The 19,616-nt window shown below is 47.0% G+C and overlaps 1 protein-coding gene across 2 annotated transcripts in view; it reads right to left on the reverse strand.

Moving 5' to 3' along the window:
* RSU1 (Ras suppressor protein 1) overlaps positions 1 to 19,616 on the reverse strand; it is a 170,368-nt gene that overhangs the window by 129,458 nt on the left and 21,294 nt on the right. For both annotated transcript variants that reach the window (XM_073676494.1, XM_073676492.1), the window contains exons 4-5: positions 14,818 to 14,938; positions 2,326 to 2,444 (exon numbers count right to left, since the gene is read on the reverse strand). In XM_073676494.1, coding sequence (XP_073532595.1) covers positions 2,326 to 2,444; positions 14,818 to 14,938 — 240 coding nt within the window. The remainder of the gene's footprint in view (positions 1 to 2,325; positions 2,445 to 14,817; positions 14,939 to 19,616) is intronic.

The raw sequence follows: 19,616 nt of genomic DNA on the forward strand, positions 1-19,616 counted from the left end.
TTTCAAATGGAACAAAATAGGTGGCTATTTAACAGATCCATTTTTCATAGACTTCAATTTAAAAAAAAAGGATCCACCAGTTCAAATCAGTTTTCCTTAGCTGGACAAAAAAGTTGAGTCTGCACAACTTTTTTTGCCAACGGATTCCTGCTGGACCAATCTACCTGATAATTACTGGACATGTGAAGGGTATGTGCGCACATTGAGTATTTGGATTTCTGCATTTCATCGCTGGGTCCCTGAAGTGGCTGCTTGCAAAGTCTATGGAGCGTCAGAACGAGCCTCCATAGGCTTAGTATGTCGGATTGGCATGTGAAGATTTTTTTATTTTTTTTAATTTAATAAAGTGGTGAATAAAGGAAAGTGTTTTATTTCTCCGTGTTTAGGTATGTTCTTTTCAGGTTTCCATTCGCTGGACTTCAGCAGACCTTGTTGAATCAGCTGAAAACTCCAAACTCCAATGACGAACATTGGAGGAAAATAAAACACAACACAAAACAAAGACAAATATGCACATATAAAATACTAGATGGTGGCCCGATTCGAACGCATTGGGTATTCTAGAATAGGTATGCGGCCGACGGGGCGCAATTAGCAGAGCGGCGTTTAAATTTGGCGCCCAAATCGCTGATTGGTCGCGTTAGGCAACCGCGACCAATCAGCAAAGCGGTGTTTAAATTTGGCGGCAATATCGGTGATTGGTCGCGGGCGGCGGCCGCGACCAATCTGCGAACTGTGTTAGTGAGGACTGGAGAGCGTGTTTAAATTTGGCACCAAAATCGCTGATTAGTCGCGACCAATCAGCAGAGCGGTGTTTAAATTTGGCGCCAATACTGCCGATTGGTCGCGGCCGCCGGCCGCAATCAGCGATTTTGGCGCAAAATTTAAACAACGCTCTGCTGATTGGTCGCGGCCGTCAGACGCGAATAATCAGCGACTTTGGGGCCAAATTTAAACCCCGATCTGCATCGCTCTGCTGATTGGTCGAGGCCGCCGAACCGTGTTAGTGAGGAATGGAGAGTGTGTTTAAATTTGGCACCAAAATCGCTGATTAGTCGCGACCAATCAGTACAGCGGTGTTTAAATGTGGAGCAAAGATCGGTGATTGGTCGCGGCCGATATTTAAATTTGGCGCCCAAATCGGTGATTGGTCGCTGGCGGTGCCCGCGACCAATCAGCGATTTTTAACACAAATGTCCGGATCTTTGTAACACCATGAGGATACTGTGGGGACATCAGCGGCTAGGGAAGGGAGGACCGGGGAGCGAAGCTGACATCCAATTGGTCGCGGCCGCTATTTAAATGTGCCGCACAAGTCGCGGTCTTGGCCAGCGACCAATCACTGATCTTGCGGCTAAAGTTAACCACTACTGAGCTGATTGGTCGCGGCCGATATTTAAATTTGGCGCCCAAATCGGTGATTGGTCGCGGGCAGCGTCCGCGACCAATCAGCACATCGGTATTTAACTTTTGCGCTAAGATCAGTGATTGGTCAGTTCCGAAGACCACGACCAATCATCGAATCGCCTTGGTGAGGACCGGAGAGCGGCGCTGCCTGTGCGGCTACTTCCGCTGCGAGAACCCGGGACATGAGCGGGCGCTCGCAGCAGAAGTATCCCGACCCACAGCGCCGCTCCCCGGTCCTCTCTTCCGCATGGATGTCAGCGACGCCGGCGGTCCTTCCGCTGCTGCCGGCCGGGACATGAGCGCCTCGCGCCGCTCATCTCCCGGCTGCATCTCCGTCCCGCAGATGGTTCCGGCGGTCGGGGTCCTTCTGCTGGTACCGGCTGGGAGATGAGCGCCTCGCGGCGCTCATCTCCAGGCTGCAACTCCGCTGAGCTCCATCCCACAGATGAGCCGCTAATGGCAGACAGACAATTATATAGTAGATACTTTTAAAAAGGAGCAAATAAAAGAATAAAGGTGCAAATTGAAAACTAAACAAAAACAGGCGCAAGTGCAATATTGAATCAGGCCCATCTGATATTTAATATCTCTGCTTTCTGTCAATAGTGCTCATGCCCCTGATGCGCGCTCAATTCAGCCGAGAATGCGTTTTCAATGTAGAGAGATGAGTAAGACGTTGCCAGACACTTCTTGGGGAAAATTATATAACCTAAAACCAAAAGGACCAGGAGTTGAAATTAAACTAGCCCTATTGCAACACCCCAAAAATAGTCGACCAGTGCATCGGAAATCAATTTTAAATGGCCGACTTTGCTCCTATGTGTGTGGGCACTTTCATAATCAGATCTGGGGACCAGACGATGGGTTAGCGGGGCAGTAAGATTATGGCTATTTAAATAATTCACAAAATGTTCTTACTCAGATAAAAGAAGTTCCCGGGTAAGAAATTCTCACTCAGGTTGTTGTAAGTCAAATCAAGGACTTCTAGTGCTGGCAAGGAACCAAATCCTCTAGGCAAGGAGTTTAACCTGTTCATGCTGGAAGAGAAAGAAGACAAGGAATGAAGAAAATTGTTGTTATTTTGTGACAATTCTTTTTATGTCATATCTTCGCTAAGAGATTCGTTTACCTATATTGGGTGCCATGATGACATCTAGGCCAACAAGATGGCAGTAATGATAGGCCACCGTTACACAATGCAATGGCAGGGGCCAGAGATTTGTTTGTCCCCCCGGCACCCTTTCACAGCATTGAAATAATATATATATATTATACACATATACATACATACATACATACATACATACACAGTATATTGCTTAATATTAAGCAGTACCAGGATTGTCCCATAGAAGCCAAACAAAAGTAAAGGTAGATACAGAGCAACTGACATGTCCAAAGTGGGTTGGTGTGGGATGTGACCCTAGGTGCCCCAACGCACGTTTCACCCTTGCTTCACCAGTGGGCATATTGAAAATGGAGCCATTAGGTAGGTATATATATAGGTAGATATGTGTCTGACTTAGCCAATGAGCGTCATCCTGACGAAATGCCCTTTCATGATGTCAACTGACATTAACCAATCCCATCCTCTGTATGGTGTAAGCTGGTTTCATCTGCCAATTAGAGTGTCTATCAGGGCTATGGAGTGGGTAAGGCAAACCTACGACTGACTCCTCAATTTCCATGACACTGACTCCAACTCCGACTCCCTCATACACGGCTCATGTTTAAGTGATAAATTTACTGTAGCACAGATTCATCTCAGCTAAAAGTCTAGACCCTTAGATCAGGAAAGGACAGACATTTATAGGACATTTCATAACTTTCCCAAATTCTTATGAAAACAATATTCCCCACAAACTGCATTGAACTACTGTACCCAATTTATTATGTATTTTAGGACTTCACCAAAATGGGCTCCGACTTCGACTCCACAGTCCTGGTGTCTATTAAATGTAATGACTGCCTATGTTAATGCTTCTAGCAAGCTTATGTGGGCTGTGAGGCAGTGACCGGGATCGTATACGAGGGAAGGTATATATCCCCCAGAATGTGTACAGAGACCTATTAAATCCATTGGAGTGCATTGCAGTCACAGACACAGCTGCGGCTGCAATACAGGAATGAAGGTGAGCGTTGACCTGGTCAGGCTATCTGGCTAAGGCAGATTAAGTAAAACCCGGCAGGGCCTTCATTTTTTGGAGGAGGCTACAGGAAGGCAGTAGGGCGGCCTCCTCCCTCCAACCCGGGTTTTCCAGTGGCTCTTGCCACAGGTCCTTTAAAAACCCCTGCACTAAGGAGTAGTGTTGTTCAGTGTTGGGACCTGCTAGGAGCACAGCAGGAAAGCTCGGCGGGCCTATAAGTAGCTGAACCCACGCCTGGGAAGGCTCTGCACCAGTCAGGCTCTGAGCGGCCCGGCCGTTGCCCACGGCAACTGTTGTTTATGGACTTATGTGAACCCGGCTGCGAACAGGAGGACTTTCTGTTTACCCCTGAGTTGCTGAATAATGCTGTTTATGTTGGACTTGCTTGGGTCACTGCCTCAGTTACTGCACAGTGTGAACACCGCTGCCTTACAGGGCACATGACCTATAAGATTGAATCTCCTTCCATCTACATACTGGGTAGGACAAACAATTAAAAAAATATATATATATATATACACATATATACACACACACATTGCTCAAAAAAATAAAGGGAGCACTCAAATAACACATCCTAGACCTGAATGAATGAAATATTCTCATTGAATACTTTGTTCTGTACAAAGTTGAATGTGCTGACAACAAAATCACACAAAAATCACAAATGGAAATCAAATGTATTAACCAATGCAGGCCTGGATTTGGAGTCACCCCCAAAATTAAAGTGAAAAAACACACTACAGGCTGATCCAACTTTGATGTAATGTCCTTAAAACAAGTCAAAATGAGGCTCAGTATTGTGTGTGGCCTCCACCTGCCTGTATGACCCCCCTACAACGCCTGGGCATGCTCCTGATGAGGTTGCGGATGGTCTCCTGTGGGATCTCCTCCCAGACCTGGACTAAAGCATCCGCCTATGTGTTTGTATAATAATAATATATTATATTATATTATATTTGAGTGTGCAAAGTAGTCATCAAAGCAAAAGGTGGCTACTTTGAAGAACCTAGAATATAAGACATATTCTCAGTTGTTTCACACTTTTTTGTTAAGTATATAATTCCACATGTGGTAATTCATAGTTTTGATGCCTTCAGTGTGAATGTACAATTTTCATAGTCATGAAAATACAGAAAAATCTTTAAATGAGAAGGTGCGTCCAAACTTTTGGTCTGTACTGGGTGTATTTATATATATATATATATATATACACAAAGATGTTATCACTTTGCAGGCCCAAAGCCTGAAGCCACAGTACTGAGAACATCCTATGGTCATTCCTGTTCTGGTTTCTGACGGGTGCCATGTTGCCATGGAGACCTAGAATGGATCCAAATTACCGAACTGACTTTCGATTTACACTTCCACATACATAATAGACATTGCTCGTTGCAAGTCGGATGTAGGTATCATTGTACATGGAGATTAGGACAGACAAGGTCTCCATGACAACACTTCACCGGAAAGAAATAAAAAAATAAAACAAATCTCTCAGTAGTGCAGCCTCAGGTTTTGGGCCTGTAACTTCAAATTATCAGATCTCGGAATAGAAATAAGATATTAAAACGTGGTTTTCACAAAAAAAAATGTTTTTTTTATGTATTCTGATTGGGTTGCTTTAAAGCTTTATAGATTTGTTATGGAGGATTTATGCTGCAGTGAAACATCGGTCGGGGAGTATATGTCTGGATGACTAGTGTAAAGAGGGTCCCGGCAGCTTCTCCCCACCCCACGCCCCATGACTGACAGGTCTTTCCCTATACACATGTAAGAGGGAAGACCGGGGTGTAAGTACTTTCAGAACAAGGGATCCGGAACTGCCGGGGCCGTACCTCTGGTTGCAGGGGGAAGACAGACTTCCAGCACAGGAGTCAGGTGACTGGGAAGCTGGGGGAATGTCCAGAGAGAGCTGGGAGGTCAGGTGACCGGAAAACTGGTGGCGTGGCTAGAGAGAGGGAGAGACGAGGACTTTTGCGCGGGAAAGCGAGAGCAGAGTCCCGCTCAGGAGAGCAGAGTCCCTCTCAGGAGAGCAGTGTGAGGAGGTCCAGGCTCCTGGCTCCAGTACTGGGAGCAAGAGCCGAGTGCAGTGGACCGGAGGAGTCAAGCCGACTAGAGGGAGAAGAGACGCAGGGTTTGTGGAGCGTGAGGTGCTGTGTTATGGAGTAGGGGCTCATTGGGCAAAACCGGAGACCGCCCGCTGCCGCCAGAAGACAGAGCATTGTTTGGGCGGGGAAGCCCGAAGAAATCAACACCGGCATCAGCTCTCAACTGCCTTGTGGAGGAAAAGAGTCAGCTAAGTGTAAAAACTGTCGATTACAACCGGTTCGACTCTGCTATGTCTAGTTAAACTGTGAACTGTCAGTTAAAGACTTTTACCTGCTACTTCCCTTGTTTTCCCCCATATTTTCCCCTGTTACTCCCTGCGTGGAGATTGACCCTGTTAGTATAAACTTCCCCTGCTTATTAACCCTGTATTGGCTGCTCTGTGTTTCTGTGTCGCTGCATCTAAAGTACCCGTGTTACATTTGGCGTAGTCGGCAGGATGCAGTCAGACACAGACACTGCAGAGCAGTCCATCCTGGGAGCCCCTAAATCTAGCTTGCCGCTGGGGGCCATGCTCAGCAATCTCCCAAAGTTCACCAGGGACAATATGATGCTGTGGGACTGGATTGAGAGAGTTAGGAGTATGTTACGTATGCATCCGATGACCCGAGCTTGCAAGCAGAAATAGCCTTACTGGCCCTGGACGGCGAGGCCCGACAATCCGTGATGTACCGCCCTCCCCATGACCGGGATACTGTAGAAAAAGTGGTGCGGATACTGGAGGAGATGCATGGGGATCCAACCAATGTAGGAGAGCTGAGGATACGGCTGTTTCACCAAGTGCAGCAGGAGGGGGAGACTGTGATGCAGTATGTTAATGCCTTACAGAGGGTGCATGCCTATATCACTAGAAAAGACAACATGGGGAATTTGGGAATGGGCTCCCCTGAGGTGATCTTAAGGGACTAGTTTGTGGCAGGCCTCAGGGATGTGCAGCTGAAGCAGGCCTTGCGGGAGCGCCTGTGCGCCAACCCACGTATGACTTTTCTAGAAGTGGAGGCAGAGGCACGTGTGAGAGAGCAGGAGATGGGGGTGACGGCCCAGGCAGGGATGGTCCGGAGTAACGAGGTACCCACCCCGCCTGCAGCTGAACCGGAATGGGCTTAGAGATGCGAAAGGAGATACAGGAGATGCGGGATGAATGGTCCAGTCTCAAGAAGACCCCTGCCCCGACACCAGAGATATCCAGATTGATTGCTCCAGTTATGGAAAGAATTGAATTCAGGAACCCTCCTGCAGGAGAGTTCCGTAGGGGAGTGAGGCAGCCCTACACAGACAGACACGACCTGCTGGAAGTGTGGAGGCACAGGACATTACGCCAGGGGATGTGCTAGCCGAGGGCGGCCCCTGTCGCGGCAGCCGTTAAACTAGCGGGCTCCGTGTTTGGGGGACACAGCCCGGAGCCTGAGGAAGGTGAAAGAAAAAGAGGAAGTCCCAAGGACCGGGTTTCCACCAGCCCGACTGTCTGGGCCGAAATAAGCGTCGGGCTGTTCACTGCCTGATTGACACGGAATCCCACCGGGCTAGTGCGAAGGGGGGATGAAGAATCCTAGAAGGAATGTGGGCTGAATTGACGGAATTTACACCTCGACAGGTGCAGCAGGTTGAGGAGGTACTGGAGCGGTACCAGGAAGTCTTTGCTCGCCCTGAGGATGATTTTGGTTGCACCGAAGCCATTACCCACGAGATTCCCACGGGGAGCGCTGCCCCAGGACGGGAGAGATACCGGCAGATAACTCCCCAGAATGTATAAAGAGGTTAAGGAGATGTTAGCCCTTATGTTACAGAGTGGTGTGATACGGGAGAGCCAGAGTCCGTGGGCAGCCCCGATTGTCCTGGTTCGGAAGAAAGATGGGACCATGCGGTTCTGTGTGGACTATAGACGACTGAATGCCTGTACAGTACGAGACTCTTACCCACTACCCCGAATCGAAGAGTCCCTGTCGGCCTTGGGGGAAGGCAAGATACTTCTTCTCTTTGGATCTGGCCAGTGGGTACTGGCAGGTGCCCGTGGCCGAACATAACCGGGCGAAGACGGCGTTCATATTACCCATGGGACTGTTCGAATTCAATCAGATGCCCTTCGGCCTGACTAACGCCCTCGAGACGTTCCAGCGTCTGATGGAGAGGTGCCTGGGCGATTTGAACTTCGAGGTGACACTGATTTACCTTGACGACATAATTGTCTATGCCGCCACCTTCGAGGAGCACCCCCAGTGACTGGAGCAAGTACTGAGTCGCCTACAGAGTCATGGCCTAAAGGTGAAGCCCCAGAAGTGCCACCTGTTCCGCCAACAGATCAATTATCTTGGTCATACTGTGTCCGGTGAAGGAGTCAGGCCCACCCAGGAAAAGGTGGTGACCGTACAGGAGTGGCCTACTCCGAAAAAAGTGAAGGACGTTCGGGCCTTCCTGGGACTTGCCAGGTACTACCGAAGATTCGGGAAGAACTTCACCCACATAGCCAACCCATTGCTGGAGCTACTTAAGGGAGTGCCGGCGGGCTCCAAGAATCAGGCGATTCGGTGGGGAAGCAGCCAGGAAGAGGCCTTCCGTGCCCTGAAAATGGCCCTGACCGAGGCCCCAATACTTGCATATGCGGATTTCTCCCAACCATTCATACTCCACACTGATGGGAGCCTACATGGTCTGGGAGTCGTGTTATCCCAAGTACAGGAGGGGAAAGAGCGCGTGATTGCGTACACCAGCCGCTCCCTTCACGACTCAGAGAGGAACCCAGATAATTATAGCTCTTTTACATTAGAGTTGCTGGCTCTGGTTTGGGCAATGACCGAGAAGTTTGCAGAGTATTTGTCCGGGTCCGAAGTACTTGTGAGAACAGATAACAACCCGCTGGCCCACCTGGAGAATGCGAAATTGGGGGCCCTGGAGCAGCGGTGGGTGGCCCGCATGGCCAGGTACCGGTATAAGATCGCCTACCGGCCTAAGGCAGAGAATACTCACGCCGACGCCCTCTCCAGAGTGACTTATGAATGGCCTGATCATGACCGCGATGAAGATTTGGAGGTGGATGAGACCCCCCTAGCTTCCGAAGTTTCGTGGGACTGCTGGCCGCGGCGGAGGGACAGATCGGAGAGACGTCGGAAGAACAAGTGCTAGGGCGGCCAAGAGATGACTGGATCCTACTTCAACAGACTGACAGAGAAGTTGCTCAATTACGTCAATGGGTGGCTTTGCGGCAAGTCCCCTGTCGAGAAGAGTACCCTGTCCCCGGGAGCACTGAAAATGCTGGGACAATGGGAGAGACTGTGTTTGCGAGACGGGCTGCTGTACCGACGGGTGCAGCTACTGCGAAAGTTCGGGACCACCTGGCAAGTGGTGATCCCAGAGAAGTTGGTCGGAGTAGTGGCTAAGGAGGCTCATGAACGAGGGGCTCACTTCGGACCAGAGAAGACATTTCAGTGGTTGCAGAGGCAGGTGTATCATCCCCAACTGCGAGCAACAATAGAAGACACTTGTCGAAGATGTCAGAGCTGTGAGCTGGTTAAGCCCCCGGAGCAACGGGTCCCCATACAAACCATTGTGACTTCTGCCCCCTTGGAGGTGCTGATGATCGACTATTTGACTGTTGGACAGGCGCATCTCGGGTATGAACATTGCCTGGTAATGACAGACCACTTCACCAAGTTTGCGGTAGTGACCCCGACCAGAGACCAGACCACCGAGTCAGCTGCGCAGGCCATCTGCCGATACTTAATTCGGGTGTACGGCAACCCAAAGAGGATCCATTCTGATCAATGCGCCTGCTTCCAAGGCCAGGTGATGGAAGAGCTGCACCCGTTGTACAAGATTGAGAAGTCACGGACTACTCCTTACCACCCTCAAGGAAATGGGGCCTGTGAACGCTTTAATCGGACACTGATCCAAATGCTCCACACATTGGAGGAAGATCGGAAGGTACGATGGCCTGAGTTTGTGGCCGAGCTGGTGTGGGTCTACAACAACCGAGTGAATAGTACGACGGGGTTCACTCCTTTTAACTTGCTGTTCGGGCGAAAGGGGCGAGAGATTACAGAGTTAGAGCTGGACCCCGAGGAGGACTACCCACGGACGGGGATGTCTTCCTGGGTCCGGGAACATCGGCATCGACTGCAGACCCTCCGACGGTTGGTACAACAAAAGTTTCAGGAGCTCAAACATCATGAGACATTGCCTCTTCGAGGGACAGCTCTGAGACCCGGGGAGCGGGTGTTGGTTCGGGACAGGCGGCCCCGGGGCAAATGGAGTAGGCGGTGGGAACGGACCCCGCACCGAGTGAAGCGCAGGATTGGCGCTGAAGGACCTGTGTATGAAGTTCAACCCGAGGGGGCTGAAGGAGCCCCTACCAGAGTGGTTCATCGTAGTATGCTGCGACCCTGTCTGTCTAAAGATGACGAGGATGGAGAAGAATCACCTGCTTCTAGAGAGGGTCCTGTCACAGTTGCCCCAAGCCATGATGTGGACGAAGAAGAGTTGTTGATTCTACCTCCGAGCCCCAACACTTGATTACCTGCAGTCCCCAGTGCAGGCGGCGAGGGAACAACCTCGGTTGAAGCCACCGGGCACGCGGAGATTGGGAATCCGAGTGACCCTGCACCCCCCATCGGTCAAACTGAGTTACGCCGGTCAGAACGAACAGCAGCAGGAGTGCCTCCTCACCTTTACGAACAAGATCAATTCATATGGTACCGTATCGTCCAGGAAGTCCAAGAATGTGAACGTTTGGTGAAGGAACTCTCGCCCGTGGAATGGAGAGTTAAAGGAGAGCGTGGGTGTAAGAGGGAAGACCGGGGTGTAAGTACTTTCAGAACAAGGGATCCGGAACTGCCGGGGCCGTACCTCTGGTTGCAGGGGGAAGACAGACTTCCAGCACAGGAGTCAGGTGACTGGGAAGCTGGGGGAATGTCCAGAGTGAGAGCTGGGAGGTCAGGTGACCGGAAAACTGGTGGCATGGCTAGAGAGAGGGAGAGACGAGGACTTTTGTGCGGGAAAGCGAGAGCAGAGTCCCACTCAGGAGAGCAGTGTGAGAGGGTCCAGGCTCCTGGCTCCAGTACTGGGAGCAAGAGCCGAGTGCAGTGCACCGGAGGAGTCAAGCCGACTAGAGGGAGAAGAGACGCAGGGTCTGTGGAGCGTGAGGTGCCGTGTTATGGAGTAGGGGCTCATCGGGCAAAACCGGAGACCGCCCGCTGCCGCCAGAAGACAGAGCATTGTTTGGGCGGGGAAGCCCGAAGAAATCAACACCGACATCAGCTGGCAACTGCCTCGTGGAGGAAAAGAGTCAGCTAAGTGTAAAAACTGTCGATTACAACCGGTTCGACTCTGCTATGTCTAGTTAAACTGTGAACTGTCAGTTAAAGACTTTTACCTGCTACTTCCCTTGTTTTCGCCCATATTTTTCCCTGTTACTCTCTGCGTGGAGATTGACCCTGTTAGTATAAACTTCCCCTGTTTATTAACCCTGTATTGGCTGCTCTGTGTTTCTGTGTCACTGCATCTAAAGTACCCGTGTTACACACATACATGAGAAGGGACCCATCACTAGGGGAGTGGGACGGGTAGAAGACGCCGTGACCGGTCTTTTGGAGTAGATGCATTTCACAGAAAAATATACAGGGCTCCAATAAGGTGCGATTCTGGCAGCATGAATCATGTGGCAGTATCCCTTTAATCCAACATCCAATAATCCAGAAAGTCTAATAATCTAGCACTTTTTTTTCCAACACATAACTGAAATATGCAGATTGTCACATGTTTAAAAGCATAACAAATTTGGAAAACCGTTTGATTAAAAAGCAACAGATTTATGTTAAACGGTTTGGCCAAGGGCAAAAATTAAAAACAAAAAGAATTGTTAGAAGAGATCAACTTAATAAAATATGGAATTTACTAATATATTTCACGTTTTTAAAGAAGCACTTTTCCAATCAAAGTTTTTATCCTATTAATATATGGCAATCATCTTATTATATAGTACTATGTACTCGTGGACTCCCGCTACCTGGTCTACTGCTGATGGGTGAGACACTTGTCGTATGGCAGTAGATCTGTTGCAGTGTGTCAGGATTCCTTTGGGCCCTGTGAGTTAGCAGATGTATAATACATTATATGTGCGGACACTGAGGACTCATAAATGTGAGGAAAAGAAGAAAATGTTCATCTCCATGAAGGTGCAAAATAGTTTATTCAGTGGAAGAGTACAAAAAAAATAGCAAGGTACAATAAAATGTGCAAGGAAAAAAATAGAATTAAAAACACTGTATCCACGCGTTTCTAGTGCAATAGCACCCTTAATCATGTGATCCACTTCAGCTAACGTGACATTGGAACTACATGTCCCAGCTGGCCCCTCTGCAACATCTGCCACCTTCCTGGTGTATCACCGCATACTTACAATTGCTCATTTTGCCTTTCTACCCAGCTAATTCTTCTCTTTTCCATTAGGTCTATGACATCACGCGATTAAAAACTGACTAGCTGAATCCTTCTAAGCTCAGGAGGTCAATTTTCCCTGTATAAGTCATAAATAACTTGCAAAAGTCCCTGGCATGATGAGGAGCAGGAGCAGCTGGGTCAGGAGTTGAAGAGGGGAATGATAAATGCAGGGACAGGAGACTTCCTGTTTCTACATAGAGCAGAGAGAAGAATTAGCTGGGTAGAGGGACAAAATATGCAATTGTAAGTACACAGTGCTGTATAATATGATGACTGCAATATATTAAGAGGATAAAAACTTTTAAATAGGAGGAGGAGGGCTTCTTTAAGGTCACTTGATTTTCAGCAAGATATTGGCAGTTCCTAATCCGGTTTGTGTCCCAAACTGGAAAAGTTTGATTCTCTTTTCAGTAACTAAGCCAGCCACCTTTTCAATCTATAAATTTGCTATGACGCAGAAGGGGGCTGGTTTAGCTACTGAAATGAGCAGTCGGTCAACCCCCTTTACATATGGGTCATACTGTTGGGACACAAAATATAAGAGAACGTGGTGGGACCAGGACTCGGAGCACAGCTGGAGACTGAGGCACATTTAGACCTGAAACATATTATTAAATTGCATACCTTGAAGTGACTGTATCAAGTTTATAAGTAACTCCTATTGATACGATAGGGAATAAAGTAATTGATCATTGGAAAGGTCCTACCGCTGGGACCCTCACTGAAGTGAAGAATACAGCTCTGAAGACCCCCGTTCTTGGGTTAGGTGGGGGTCCCAGCTGTCAGAAACCCACAATGATCAATAAGTTTTACCCTATAAGGGACAACTGATCAACCTCGTACAACCCTTTCGTTAATTTAGGCACTTTTAACATTTATTTTTTAGCTGGAAAACCCATTTATCATGTGTTATTTTTCTTTTAAACTTGATCTGGGCTGTTTCCTACCCTTTCTATATTTTTCTATGACCATTCTACAATCCAGAATATCAGGACCAGGTCTCTACCGTAGCGTCAGTGTTTTTTCCATTCTTCTTCCAAAGATTGGGCTAGAACTCTGCACCCTTGATGGTATTTATTCAAGTAATTAAATCCCCCAAATTGAGATGCCTCTTCTGCGCCTCCTAACTGAACGGCGTTTACAATCATTAGCCCAAGACGGCTGATGAAGGTTGTGCTCCCCGGAGTCCTCACTGCAGAAGTCCTCGGTATATGTGGAGACTTTGGAATATGACTCCAAAACTAAAATCAATCCTTCTCTGGTCTATGGGAAACGCTGTGCTAGGAGCGCACGACCGACTAGTGACCGAGCAAATCCTCAATAATACCGGCAATGGAAGGATGGAAAGAAAAAGGACGCAAAATGCTATGAAATGTTCTTTTATCCAGAAAATTTAAACAGTGAGGAGATGTAAAACTGACCAGAATTCAAAGGGGAAATGAAAACTCTGCTATTGTCTCAGATATTACTTGTATCCTCCATGATATTACAACTCCATAGCGTCTTTTTGTACAATGCTGCATCCTTGTCCTGTTTAGACAACTTATTTATTTTGCTTATATAGCGCCATCATATTCCGCAGCGCTTTACAGACTTTATCATCAGTCCCCATCGGGGCTCACAATCTACATTCCCTATCAGTATGTCTTTGGAGTGTGGGAGGAAACCGGAGAACCCGGAGGAAACCCACACAAACACGAGGAGAACATACAAAAATGTAAAATTTAATTCAGTTTTTTTGTTATTTCACAATTGATTAAAAGAAAAAAAATCAGGAAGCTTGCAATTTTCACAGTGTCCACTAAACTTTTCAGCAGTCTCATTAGCATCACAGACAGGATTACAATGAGGCTGTGAGCCCACTATGCGTTTTTTAAGTGGAATTGCCGCTGCAGAAACACTTAAAAAACGCTTGGTAGAAGGTCTGCCATGTTCCCCAATGATAATCCGCATGTGCTGTGCACATGCTGCGGAAATTTGAGCTGCGGATTATCATTGCGGAAAAAAACGCAGCACTACCACACGGATCCTATACAAAAGATACAGTCTGAGTCAGTCTATTTCTGCTAAAATTATAGATGGGCGGATCGATTTGCCGGACTCCGGTCCATCAGCCAGGTCAGTAGTCTGGGGAGTCTCTTACATTTCGGGATTCCCGGAGAGATGTCATCATTACGTCATGACGTACAGATAAAAATCGCAACAGCCTGGTTAATCAAAACCTGCGCTGGGGATCATGGGAGGTAAGAGATTCACAAGCCTTTTGTCCAGTGGCCAAAGACTACCGAGCTGGCCGATAGACCGGAGTCCCACAAATCGATCCGCCCATCTCTACTGCCAATATCCATATGGATTTCAGGAAATAATAGTAAGTGTGAGTCTAGAACAGCCCCAGTGGCCAGTGTGAATATTGCAAGTTTACTAAAAGTAAAATATAGATTATATTATATTATATTATATTCCCAGTTGGCCACAACTGGGAAAATGTAATATAGCACTGTGTCAGTTCAGGGATCCTTTCTATGACATCCATTTTGCCTTCACAGTACGCATGGAAAGGGGTTTGTCCTATTAGGCAGCTTGACAGAAGGTCAGGTCACGATTTTGCTACAATTTTTGGAAACTTTTCTACATATTCAACAAACAGGAGCAAGAAGGCAAATTTTGGAAGTCAAGAGGAACAACAACAATTAAAAATGAATAGAAATGAGGTCAGAAATCCTACCCCAGATTTAGATGCTTAAGCTTCTGCAGGCTGCTGATCTGTGTGGGAAGCTCCTCAATCTGATTATTGAAGAAGTTCAGCACCTCCAAGTTTTTCAAATCCGCAATGTTTGCCGGAACACCTATGGATAAAAAGAAAAATCCGAAAAAGGTTAGGACTGGGACACTTTATACATATAAAAAGGGATTTGTCATGGCTCCCTGCTAGATACCAACCAGTTCGCTTTACGTATTCACTTGTCAAGTCAACGAACTATGCATAAAACTATAGTACAGACGAATATAAGAAACATTGTAATATATTTCATCAGATAAATCTACTTTCTCCACGTATGAGTCTTCCGCTTCCTGAACTCATCATTCACTGTGAAAAAAACTAAATCCGTTGTTTCAGATGCTGCACATCTCGTGTCTTCACAGCATAGACAATTGCCTTCAGATGACCCCAAAGATAAAAGTCTAAGGGGGTCAGATCGGGAGACCTTGGTGACCATTCAACTGGCCCACGACGACTAATCCACTTTCCAGGAAACTGTTCATGTAGGAATGCTCGGACCTGACACCCATAATGTGGTGGCGCACCATCTTGTTGGAAAAACTCAGGGAACGTGGCATCTTCAGTGCATAAAGAGGGCAACACATCAACATGTAGCTATTTCCGATATCCCGTGGCATTGAGGTTTACATTGATGAAGAATGGCCCCACTATCTTTGTACTCCATATACCACACCATACCATCAAGATACGAGATGTGCAGCATCTGAAACAACGGATACTGGAAGCCTGTGCTAGCATTTCTTCTGCGGTGTTGCTATCAGTGTGTCAAGAGTGGGAGAAGAGGGTTGCATTGACGATCCAACACAATGGCCAGCACTTTGAATACATTTTATAAGTGGTCATAAACGTGTAAAAAAACTCATGAAATAATACAGTTACGTTAAAACCAAGCACACCATTGTTTTTCTTATGAAATTCTCAATAAGTTTGATGTGTCACATGACCCTCTTTCCATTGAAAAAAATAAAGTTGGATCCAAAATGGCCGACTTCAAAATGGCCACCATGGTCACCACCCATCTGGAAAAGTTTTCCCCCTCCCATATACTAATGTGCCACAAACAGGATGTTGATATCACCAACCATTCCCATTTCATTTAGGTGTATCCATATAAATGGCCCACCCTATATAGGGGTGAAGAACCACATGTCAACCGGTCCGAGTTATTTACTTAAGGAGAACTTGTCATCAATCTGATATGTATGGTTTTTGTAAATACTTGTATTTCCCATTAAATAACAATGACGGAGCAGATAATTCCTATGTTATTTCTTCTAGAAACTACTGTAATTAAATATTCAATGTGTCTATTCACAATCAGCATGAATTGGACATTTACAAGGAAAATGGTAATTCCTAATTGATAATTTGAATATTTCCAGGAGGAATAACAAAAGGAATTGTATAAGTGATGACCGATCTTAAATACAATTATCTATGTGGATTGAAAGGAGATTAAAAAAAAAGTCTCTTTACTTTATTTTTATTTAATTTTTGTAGAGTGTTACTAAAAAATGATGATCTTTGAAGTGGTTAATATAATAACATTCACACAAGAAGAAAGTTAATGGTTGAAAACGTCTTATTCAACCAAAACAGTCTTTTTGGCCTCCCTCTCTAGAGGATAAACCTGTGATCAATACACACAAAAGGTTACATCAGATTAGTAACAGATCAATGTTTAGCTATTATCCAGAAATATGAGGATGCCGGCTGACAGCGCGCGGTGAATACCACTCCACAGATAAAAGGTTAATTTAGCTGGAAGGATTTAAAAATCGGCCTGAACAGAGGGCACGGGTATAATTATTCCTGTGCAAGGAGAGCGTGCCGCGGTTCATCCGAATTCCTTCAGTATCGGGGGAAATAAAGGGTTAAGTAATATTATTCACATCATAAAAGGAATAAGCGAAGGTCATTTTTCACACTACTACCATACGGACCTGTTTTATTTTGTTTTTTTCTACCCCCAAAAACATTGTCTAATGAGAGCTTAGCTATAGTTATAACAGTGATCACCTCTGATCCTGATCACTGAAATCAATGGTGATTGAGGAGATCATCACAATCCTGTCATGTCTTGATTTCGGACTTCTCGCAGCGTGGTCAATTTCCCTTTCTACTGAGTCACAGCCAGTTTGGTCTCTGTCCAACTACTGATTGTTCTTTTGTCTTTTCTTTCTTTGGTTTTCTTCTATTCAGGTGTCTCTCAATTCCCAATTCGGTTCACATCACAAGATACAGCGTATCACATCTTGGGAGGGACTATTTATTCTCACCTAGCACCTGCCGTTTTCGCTGGTTATATTCCAAGACAGATGGTGTTTGGAGACCCAACTTACTCAGCTAGGGATTATTTACCTGGTTAATCTCTGTTGCTTTTCCTATGGTTTGTTTGGGTGTCGTCCTCCCCAGTACCTTTTCTTTTACGTTTGGGGTCTGGAAGGTTTTTCACGTATTCCATTTGTTGTGTGGTTCTTCTTATTTTCTTCCGTCTTTTCTGTGTGTCTGTGTGAACACGTTCATAGGTCTGTGCCTTTTCCACTGATTTTTGTGTACTTCACAGTTAGTACTGTTTTAGTGTTGCACATTGTTTATAGCGAGGGTGCAGTTAAGCACATCCAGGGTAAGTTAACACTGGAGTGCCATCCTTCGCAGTCAGGCAGGAACCAATCAGGGTCAGATTAAGGACTTTCCCAGTCTGAACAGGGACCTGTTTTGTTCAGGTGTTTGGTTTGTACGTTACCCATGTGAAAGTGGGCTTATACAGTCATAACAGATCAATGGCGATCACAGAATGATTGGAAGGGTTCAGGCTGTCTTTAAACCCTAGCAATAAACAGCCTTTATCAAAATGATAGGATACGGTGTTAGCGGACACTGAACAAGGGATTTGAGTAGCCCAAAACTCGTTGGATGTGTCACGATTAGTGTTGAGCATTCCGATACTGAAATATCGGGTATCGGCCGATATTCACTGTATCGGAATTCCGATACTTAATTCCGATACTTTTATAATATCGAATACCGGAATCGGAAGTTCCCATAATGCCTGCGCTCTGCAGTGTCTCTGAAGGATGACAAGCTGGATGGCAGCGCTCAGCTGCGATCCAGCTTGTCATCAGAATGCCATCCCAGCGTGGGAGAATTCTCCTGATTGTTTAAAAGCCGGCGCGCGGTAAAAAGCCGCCGGCTTTTAAACAATCACGCAGCCCCATACTGCTTCCCCGCAGCCTCCCACCCCGATCCTCCGCTCCCCTCGCCACCTCCCATCCCGATCGTAAATTAGGACCAGGCGGGGAGCGCAGCACCAAGGAGCGAAGGACCCGGGCGGGGAAGCCGGCAGTGAAAAGACTTCACCGCCGGCTTTCCCGTTCTGTGCTGCGCTTTCCCGCCGGTTATTTCAAATGAACAGCTGAGGTATCAGGTGATGCCGATCAGCTGTTCATTTGAAGTAGCCGCGGTGCCCTCAGAGGGTTCATGTGAGTTCATGCTTGACTGCATGAACTCACATCAACTTTCCCACGGCGCACAGGTCAGCCTCACCTCCCGGACCCGTCATGATTAGTGTGTGCGGGGTGTGTGTGTGTGCGGGGTGTGTGTGCGGGGTGTGTGTGTGCGGGTGTGTGTGCGGGTGTGTGTGCGGGCAGACATAGGCCGATGTGACACTACTACTCCCATCGGCCTATGTCTGTCCCCCGTCCACTCCTGCCAGCAGGATCAGCTCGATGGGAGCAGTAGTTCCCATCAGCCTGATCCTGCTATTTAAATTGCCCTACTGTGTCCCCAATAAATGTTAAATACATGTCATTGGTGGCCAGTGGTTACCTAAAAGAAATTAGTTCATACATTACCTGTCCCCGCCGATCGCCACCTAAAATAAAGTAAAAAATAAAAAACTACACCTATACTCACCAAGACACCTAATTCCCCGAAGCCATCGATCTCCTGTAATAAAATATAAAATAATAAACCACAACCTTATCCTTACCCCTCCGTAGTAGTCCACGAGTGTCCCACGAAGATCTCCAGTTCAGAGCAGCCACATAGAATGTGACCGCTCTGAACCGCTGCCGCCGCTAGAATGACGGGGCCGTAAGGGTTCACCGGAGTTCAGGCAGCGCTGCTCCGGTTAGCTCCTTTACGGCACTGCTGTATCGTGAGAAATTCCCACGGTACAGCACTGCCGTAAAGGAGGTCTCCGGAGCTGCGCTGCCTGAATGCACTCCGGTGACCTCAGTCAGTGGCTCCCGCTGCCGGGAGCGGACGTGTTCCCGGCAGCGTGAGCTTACAGCAGCCATGCACAGCTGTCACCATCTCCAGATGTGACAGCTGTGCATGGGAGATCAGCGCAGGAACGTGGACAGGTAACTATTTTTTTTTTAGTAAACTAAGAATTAAATAAAATGGTGTTTTATTTCAAATAAATTATTTTTTTCTGGGTGTAGTGTGTTTTTTCTTTTTAACACTTTGTAGGTTAGTAATGGGGGTGTCATATAGACGGCCATCATTACTAACCTGGGCTTCATGGCAGCTGGCGCTGACATGAACCCCACCACTATTACCCCCTGCCACCGCACCAGGGCAGCGTGGAAGAGCGAGGCTAAGTGCCAGAATTGGCGCATCCTATGGATGCGCCATTTCTGGGGCGGCTGACGGCTGGTGTTTCTAGCCTGGGAGGGGGCCAATATTCATGGCACCCTTCCTGAGCTATTAATATCAGCCCCCAGCTGTCTGCCTAG

The sequence above is a fragment of the Phyllobates terribilis genome, unplaced genomic scaffold (assembly GCF_046119375.1).
Source record: "Phyllobates terribilis strain yellow unplaced genomic scaffold, ASM4611937v1 Scaffold_4__5_contigs__length_816908805, whole genome shotgun sequence".
NCBI lineage: Eukaryota > Metazoa > Chordata > Amphibia > Anura > Dendrobatidae > Phyllobates > Phyllobates terribilis.